Consider the following 8,963-nt stretch of genomic DNA (forward strand, 5'->3'; position numbering starts at 1 on the left):
AATTTCCCACCGTAAACCATGATAAATCAGCCCAGTTGATTCTAAGCCAGAGAAGTTGGTAGGCTGGAGAGGTGGGGAGAGTTGGGGGCGGGGCGCTCCGTAATTTAGGCACACCTCCCCCGGACCAAGGGAATACAGTGAAGCGGGGGGGCTGTCCAGGGGTTGGGGCCTGGGGAGAAGGAAACCCCTGGGTCCCAGCCAAAGAATGTAAATTCTCCAGGAAGAATAGCCAACCAAACTCCTCCCTCACCTTCGGCTCTGGACTTGGAACTCAGCCCCTCTGTGCTTGGGAAGAGCAGTGTCTCCACCTCCTTTCCTAACGGCCTCGTAGGACAGAGCCTGGAATGCCGCTCCGTGAAGCTGTCTGGAGGAGTTGTGGGGGGCAGCGCTATCAGGTTTCTTCACTTTGGCTCTTGACCAGTTGGCTGTCCTCCTCCTTCCCCCACCTTCTACCTTCGTAATTGTGGGGAACCCTGACTCAGTTGCAGGATCTCAGAATATCGTTAGAACTCATCCCGGGGTGAGAACTCACACTCCGCACAGCAAGACCAGCCCCCTCCCAAGGGGGCACCACCTCCCCAGGGCTCTGGAGTGGCTCCCAAGCTTTCCAGAAATGGGCTGGAAGCCAAGCTGACCTTTGGAAAGGCTCAAGTCTTGGATGACTGACGGCCCTAGATCCCGCTCCAGGTTCCTTCCTCAGGAAAAGCCAAGGTCAAGCACAACCTTGCCAAGTCCCTGTCCCTCCCTCAGGCAGCAGATACCAGCCCAAACTCATCGTGAGGGGAGGGAGGAAGTCTGGTGGGAGCTCTTATTGCAACAGAGCGCCAGCTCTATAAAAACCCTGGTCAGTGTAGACCTTTACACAAGCCGGTCTCTGTGTGTGGAAGCCTGCCTGGAGTCCCTCAGCCCCACCTGCCAGGCAACAGCCCTCCCTCCGCACTCTTGTCTTCTACATTCTCCTGACATCTCGATTGCCATCTTGGCCAGCCTGGACAATGCCTCCCAATCTCACCGGCTACTACTGCTTTGTCTCGCAGAAGAACATGGAGGATTACCTGCAAGCCCTAAGTAATGGTCTCACCCCTCTCAGACCCCTTTTTCTCCCCTTTCCCTCTCCCTTCCTGATTCTCCATCCCATTGAGAAGGGGGCATGCCGGGGTTGGACAGTGTGGAAAGGCTCAGGAGCTGGCACCTATCTTGGGATCCATCTCTAGCCAGGTGCATTGCTGGGAGGGAGTAAATCCATAGCCTGGACCCAGCTGAGGGAAAGCTCACAGCCCCAAGGTGCTGCTGCAGGTGGGGGAAGCCCGGGCTGGCTGCCTAAGAGGGCCCTGGCTAAGAGATAACCTCCACAGACATCAACTTGGCTCTGCGGAAGATAGCGCTGCTGCTCAAGCCTGACAAGGAGATTGACCATCAGGGCAACCACATGACAGTGAAGACCCTCAGCACCTTCCGCAACTATGTTGTAGAATTCGAGGTGGGAGTGGAGTTTGAGGAGGACCTAAAGGCAGTGGATGGACGAAAATGTCAGGTACCTTTCCTCAGGCTTGGGGGAGGGGGTGTGGATGAGCAGGTAGGTGCCTCTTAACAATGTGGAGCAAAGCAATGTTCCTTCTGCTCCTTCCCAGCCTTCCTCACCATACCATCCTGTGCCGGCCCTCATTTCGCACCTGGTACCCAGAATTAGCCCTCGGTCTTCACCCTTCTCTAAACCACTTTGCACGCTGTGGCCACAAGGACCCATCTAACATGTAAAAGTGACCCTGTTGTTCCCTTGCTTGAACCCTTTCCATGACAATCTGCTACATTCCATGTGACCTCACCCAGCCACAGCAGGGGAAATGACCCCCACAGCAGGCTGCAGAGTCCCCAGGATAATGGACTCCTGGTGCTTCCCACTCCCACTCTCTCCCTGCCTGGCTCTTATCACCAGCCAAAAGGACAAAAAGAGCAGATCACCCTGAAGCCAAGGAGCAAACATTTGCTTACCCTTTAGCCTTTGACCCTCTTCATCACCACAGGGTCTTTTTCCCCTTTGCCTCTATAAATCCACTCTCCTGCATTTCTTTCTGCTTCTTGCATGTTCCTTTCAGTCTCCTTTGCAGACCCTAGATTCCTCTAATAATCTCTTAAACTGGTTTTTCCCCCGTATTTTATTCTTGATGTTCTCTCTCTTGTCTGGACACCATCCATGGGCCCAGTTACCTACACCCCTGCTTTCAGCTACCATCTACAGGCTGCCCTTGATGTGTATTTCTCAGCCAGAGCTACCTCCTGAGCTCCAGGGTAAATTTTTTACTGCCTGCAAAATGTTTACATCTGCATGTCCCAAGGTTAAACCCAAAGTCATTATCTTCCTACCTCAACCTATTCCAGCTTTATGTTTCCTGTCTCTATTAATGGTAATAACTAACAGGACCAAAGAGCTGGGAGTTACAGTCAATATCTCATGACCCCTTACTTCTGGACTCCCAACACACACATACACACACCACACACACACACACACGTTCACCACATCTAACTGGTCAAGAAGTCTTTATAACTTTTCTGCACCTTCCCACACATGAGCTACTAGCTATAGATAGCTATTAAACATTCAGAATGTAACTAGCCCAAATTAAGGCATACTACATGTATAAAGTACACACTGGATTTTTAAGACAATACAAAAAAAGAATGTAAAACATCTCAGAAATTTTTATAGTGATTACATGCTAAAATTATAATATTTTGGATAATTTAGGTTAAATAAAATACGTTATTAAAGTTAATTTTACCTGTTGCTTTTTACTTTTCTAACAGAGCTACTAGAACTGTTTCAATTATGTATCAGGCTTGCATTTAAGGCCCATTATGTGTCTACCAAATACTGCTGCTCCTCATAGCTCTCGTCTGTTCCTTCCCAGCCTTCCTCACTGTACCATCCTATGCAGACCATCATTTCTCACCCGGTGCCCAAAATTAGCCCTCTCAGTAACAATCTGCTACACTCCAGATAAGGACCATAGGCTTTACACGGCCCATGAGGGTCCCTCCCACATACACACTAGGTTAGAACCTCTGAGAACTGTTTGCCCTCTTTTCTTGCCTCTGTGCTGTTACTTTCCTTGCTAAAAAATTTCCCATGAGCTCCAATCTAATTAACTCTTCACTTCCTTGAAGATTCTGCTCTTCCTTCCTCACTCCCATCCTCGACAGTCTTGCCTGGTATCACGGATATCCATTTGCTGCTCTATCTGGTCAGGGTTCTGAGCTCCTCACTTAGCAGGGTCTGTCTTATGGAAGGCTCAATAAGTGTTGATTGGAATGCCTGGGGCCAACCAGCTCTGACTTTAGGGGATTTGATCCTTCAGTCTCAGGGAGGGACACACCAGCTATCCTTGAAACTGGGAAAGAGGAAGAGAGTCCCTGATGGGACTCCCAACTTATCTTTCTTCTCTCCCAAAGCTCCTCCCAGATCAACCGGAAGTATCCAGAGGACAAAGTCTCCATTCTTCATCACCCACTCCCCAATTTCACCCCAGGTTATGCTGCTCCATCTCTGCTCTGCTCCACTGTAGACAAACTGTGGGCCAGTCCCCTCAGTGGCCTTTAAGAGTGGGGGATGGAAATCCTAAAACAGAGCAACTTTTTCTCTCAGAATGAAACAGCGACAGCAAGACAGTACCTACTGTGGGGTGAAAGGGGGCAGCCCAGCCAGAGTGAGTGGGACTGCCCCTCAGTCTTCCTTTATTCCTGCCTTGCCTATAGACCATAGTAACCTGGGAGGAGGAGCAGCTGGTCTGCGTGCAGAAAGGGGAGGTGCCCAACCGAGGCTGGAGGCACTGGCTGGAAGGAGAGAATTTGTACCTGGTAAGCTGGGTGAGGTCTGGAAAGGGGGACCCAAATGAGTATGTCTAGGAGAGAGACCTCCAGCTAAGATTCATCCCTTTGCCCAAATTGGATAAGTCTACTACTTCACCCCATGCCCCCATCTCCAAAGACAACAACCAAGGAAGGGAAACACAAGCACTGGGAAGAGGAGAGAGAGGGTAAAATAGAGTAGCCAAGATGGGCCCTGGCTCCAAGTCAAACGAATGTCCATAAATCATGACTGGAGAGATAGACACTCACCATTTCCCATTCCCTGACCCAGCTACCTTCCTTCCTCTGGGGTGAAAAGTTGAGGGTCTGGAACAATGATACAATTCCTCATACATCAAATGCTCTAGTTGATTTATTCTGAAGGATTAAACGGAGGTCAAAGACCCTGAGAAAGGAGCTCCAGCTGGCAAGAACTTTCTTTCCCCTCATCATTGCTACTCTATCCCCAGGAACTGACTGCAAGGGATGCTGTGTGTGAGCAGGTCTTCAGGAAGGTCAAGTAGCCGGAGAGGAGCTGAGGGCTGCTCTAGACAGCACCGGTCCCCAGACTCCTCTTGCTTGTGCCCCTTCAAGCCCAGATTGTCCCAGGTCATCAGTCCCTTTCTCAGGCCACTTCCCATCACTCACCCCTCCCCATGTTAATCTATAACTTGCAGCCCCCAAGGCCAAAGTCCTTTCATTCCTACACTCCACTGCCCAATAGTGACCTCATATCCAGTTCAAGGTCTGGCCTCCTGGATGAAAGAAACGGGCAAAGGGGAAAGGGCCCTTAACCGATCTCAACTGTCTTTAGTGCATTTGGCTTCTTATTTTCCATCTAAGAAAGAGCTAAGCTTTGAGCATTTGGGGGTTAGTGGAAACCCTATCCTGGTGGATCTTTTGCAAAACTGCCTGGGACTCAGGAATTTAAACAGGGGCTAATGGTGGAGTCTTTTTGCCCATTTCCTTGTTCTTATTTTGGAAAAATCCTCATATGCTCAATAGAACCATGCCCGAGGGACAGCCCCACCCACAAAGAGTTCAGTTTACCAACATCTGATTGCATTATGGCTATCCTACATGCCATACACTTCCTTATACATGCCTTATACTTCCATCCTACGTGCTGGGGGAAAGGAGGTGACTGGGAAAGACCCTCTGTACAGTACTGGGGGGGCTTCTAAATAGTGACCTGGCTTGCATGTCTGCTTTGAGAAGGACAGGCAGCAAGAAGGCCAGAAAAGACTGAGAAGGGTAGCAGACAAAAGATACAAGACCAAAGACTAGAAAGATGAGATTCATGAGAATGCAAAGGCAACAATAGGAAAAAGACCAATGAACCTGGCTATAGAGACCCTCTGCTTAAAATCCAGCAAGACTGGGGACAGAGGATAAGAGGGAGAACTGAGAACAGCAAGGCCCCTCCCTTAGGATCCTAGAATCACTGCCCTGTCCCAGAAGGATAGGGCCTATTCAAGTTCAGGGCCAGCTCTCCCCTCTGGCACCTCCCTACTTCCAGTGGCCTTGCTTCTTTCAGAATAAAAGTACTTCAGAACAAAAGTCAGAGAGAAGAGGACTCAGTGTGGTGTGGGGACAGAGCCTGGCTGGGGGGGTGGGGGCAGGAATGTGGGAAAGTCCTTGGCCTGTGCTTGTTAAATGAACACTTCTGCCCCCTCTTCCTGCAAGGAAGGCCCCCTACACATTCAGGACAGTCACTGGGGCTCTGGCCAAGAACTAGGCTTGCCACACAGACTCTACCACATACCCTGCGATGCATTTGGAAAAGAGCAAGAAAAGAACTCAGAGTAGAAATGAATAGCTTATTCCCTGCCCAGCCTCTCTGCTGATGACCCCAGCAGAGTGGGGAGTGGAGAGCTCTCCTCTCAGACAGACTGCCCAGCAGAAGCTCTGAGGGCTGCTGAGCCCTACCTTGCCCCCTTCCAAGGTAGAGAGAAGCTAAAGGACAATGCTCCATGTATATTCACCCACTGTCTAAGTCACCAGGTCAACACATTGTCCCAGCCACTCTGAATTCATAGTGCATGTCCAAGCCTCTCCCCACAGGATTGGTCTCTCTTTGTGACAGTTCAGTGCCCCTCAACAGAGACCTGCAAGGGGGCCTGACCCAGAAGCTTGGAGGCCTCCATGGTGACAGGCAGGCTCAAGTAAAAGCAGCCTCAATGCCCCAAAACTCTCATGACATGAGCATCCACACTGCAGGCCCACATCCTCCACTTGACCCCACCCGTGCAGGAGTCAGAGGCCTGAAGACCCCCAAAGAAACACAAGCAACCAGGGTAGAATCGAGCAGTTACTAAGGCATCTACAAGGACCTGGAAGCCTGGACCTATTGAGAACTGTGAAGAGTTCTGGGTGCTGTTTCCCCTATGAGCAATAGGGAGCATTTCTCACTGCAGTGGGAGCCAGAGAGCCACCAAGTTGTCCTCCCTCCTCCACCACCTTCTTGGATATTCCATTTCCCACCAGCGGCACACACACAGACACTCACTCACTCACTCACTCACTCATTCACTCACTCACACACACAAATTCCCAACCTGCATACTCACCCTGACAAGACCCTGGCCCTCATTCAAATCAGGCTGTTTCATTCATCTCCAGACAGAAAAAAAAAAAATAGTCACCAGGGGCACTAGCACATGAGTAAAAAAATAAAAAAGACAAAGGAGGAGGAAGCAGCCATAGATGGATGGATGGATCCTAAGGTGGGTCTCACCCCAGCCCTTCCAGGGAAACACAAAGCTATGGATCCCAGGACTGACTTTGATTTTCTTTTAACCAGTCTTAGACCCCTGGGAAATGGTCAGAAACCCAAGGTGTTTACTTCCATGTGAGATGAAATAACTGCACCCCTCTAAGCTAGCCCCATGCCAGGCCCCTATCCTACTCCCACTCCACCCAGGCAAGATAGCATTGTATGGTTACCAACAACCTTCAAGCCTGAATGCCAAATGATCCTTTGAGTCAACCCAGGTACCTCTGCTCAGGAGAAACTGGCCAACAGTGGACAGGAGGACAGGATCAGGTGTGTGTCCTCCGCAGCAGAGGATCACATGCTGCCCAAGGACTCAGGCCCCATGTTCTGGGAGAGGGCCCAAGAGAAGACAGGATAGGCAGTCTAGCTTTGTACCCCTCCCCAGTTGCTCCCCTCTCCCTTCAGCCCACATGCCCAGAGAGCTCAGGCAGAAGGAGGACATCCCAGCTGGGAGCCTGATCCTGGGGACCCCTTGAAGTCACTGCAAATAGTAAAATCCCAAGAAAGAACACAGGCCTGTCCATATTGATCCCTTTCCTCACCCAAATGTTATTCCCTCCCCAAGAGGCAAGAACTCCATCTGGTCTAGGCTTAAACACCCAAAGGTCAGTAACAAGCCAGCAGTTCCTGATGTGGCTGAGGGTGAAGATGAGGGTGGGGACTTCCCCTGACTATGGTCTGATCCCTCCCACCCCACCCTGACCTTCTACAGGTGGTTCTTCATCCTCTGGAGTTCACTGCTCCTGCCTAGCCTCCGGACCACCTCCAATACCCAGCTCTCAGGGACCTCTCCCATCTTCCCCCCACAATAATCCTCTCAATCATGACAGCACCCATGCCATCAGGGTCCCTGAGCACTGAGCTGGAGCCACCCCAAGTCAGTGTCACTATGGACATTATGGACAAGTGAGGATGGGGAAGACCTTGCAGATAGAGCAGGAAGTGAAAGGGTGAAGGGGCCCAATGGGCAAATCAATGGGTTCAGGGCAGGACTCTGAGGTAGCCGACCTGCGTTTGCACAGAGGGCAGAAAGAAACAAAGATGGTAGCCAAGGCCTCTGAGGCCAGAGGTGCAAGCAATGGTCCTGCCTGGCCAAGGGCAAGAACCAGCACCCACCAGGCTCTCCCTCCTCTTTTCTTAAATCTCAGTCCCCAGAAGGGCTCTGGGCTGGCTCCATGGGGCACTGTGCTCCACACCCAATACCAGCCCTCACCCAAAGCCATTTAGATCCCAGGGCCATGAGATGGAGCTGACCTTCCACACTCACCCTTCCAGCAAGATCAAGGGTACCTCTGTCCTCTCAAGGACTGCCTGGCCCACCATCTCTCTGGGAATGAGACTCCTGCCTTCACACATCCACCCAGTCCCAAGTCTCGCTTCCCCCTTCCCCCACTTTTGTCCTGGCCACTAGGAAGAAGGGGAGCCCTAGCACCTTCGTTCTGTCCCCAGTAGGTAGTGCCCAAGTTGAAGGTCACCAGCATAGCCAAGCTATTGGGTTCATGGATAAACCACTTGCCTCAGAAGCTCTACATGAACCTAAAATGGCACCCATGATTGGGAGGGAGTATTACATAATGGTCAGGTGAGTACGTCCTGGTGTCAAAGTGCCATTTCATATGAGCAATTTGAGAATATACAAGCCACTGATGTAGAGTAAATAAGCCACATTTGCTGGTCATACAAGGCAATGCCAAAGATACTTCCTTCCTCCTAGGAATTTTGTAAAGATTCCATGTCAAATCACTCAGCACAGTACCTGGAATAGAGTAAGCATTGGCAATGTTTAGCTATTATTACTTTTATTATCTTCCACCTCTTACCTTAATGATTGAAATCCCTGTAGCTGGAAGCAAAACCTTCTATTCTACAGTTGAGGATAAGACATCACTGTCAATGTCCCTAAGGTCACACACAGTGGCTTATGTTTATACCAAAGTGTAAGTGACTGATACCAAAGATTGAAAGATGATAAAGCCCTCACCTTGGCTGGCCAGGCAGGTGAAACATCTGGGGGTGGGGGCAGTGATGGGGATAGAAGGTAGTTGTTGCCTCCCCACAAGGCTTCAGAACCAGAATCTCTCAGTGTATCCCATGCACCCTTACCCCTGTAGATGAACGTGCCACCCTGCAAAGTCCCTGTGTCAGCATGTTGATGGCCATGTTTGCCCATGCCGGCCAGGCTACAAGCTGCAGAGCAACAGCCACTCCTGCCTTCCCACCAGTGAGAGAGGGAAGCTGATGGCAGGACAGCTGCCCAGGCCCAGGGCCACTGCAGAGTCAGCTCTACACAAAGGCTCTATCGCCACCTGTGTCCTTCTTGGACTCCTTGTCCACAGTC

At 50.7% G+C, this 8,963-nt stretch overlaps 1 protein-coding gene across 1 annotated transcript; it reads left to right on the forward strand.

Annotated features, from left to right (window-relative positions):
• Nucleotides 1–832: 832 nt before the first annotated feature.
• RBP5 (retinol binding protein 5) lies at nt 833–5,409 on the forward strand. Its single transcript, XM_028532805.2, has 4 exons — nt 833–1,068; nt 1,356–1,534; nt 3,757–3,858; nt 4,320–5,409. The coding sequence occupies exons 1-4, from the start codon at nt 996–998 to the stop codon at nt 4,371–4,373; spliced, it is 408 nt and encodes a 135-aa protein (XP_028388606.1). The 5' UTR covers nt 833–995; the 3' UTR covers nt 4,374–5,409.
• Nucleotides 5,410–8,963: the final 3,554 nt, after the last annotated feature.

The sequence above is a fragment of the Phyllostomus discolor genome, chromosome 2 (assembly GCF_004126475.2).
Source record: "Phyllostomus discolor isolate MPI-MPIP mPhyDis1 chromosome 2, mPhyDis1.pri.v3, whole genome shotgun sequence".
NCBI lineage: Eukaryota > Metazoa > Chordata > Mammalia > Chiroptera > Phyllostomidae > Phyllostomus > Phyllostomus discolor.

Bases quoted from the DNA above. Each gene is read 5' to 3' on its own strand.
- RBP5 (XM_028532805.2), top strand. From the start codon at position 996: ATGCCTCCCAATCTCACCGGCTACTACTGCTTTGTCTCGCAGAAGAAC. The intron at 1,535-3,756 runs GTACCTTTCCTC...CCTTGCCTATAG, and splicing joins TGGATGGACGAAAATGTCAG to ACCATAGTAACCTGGGAGGA. The intron at 3,859-4,319 runs GTAAGCTGGGTG...CTCTATCCCCAG, and splicing joins AAGGAGAGAATTTGTACCTG to GAACTGACTGCAAGGGATGC.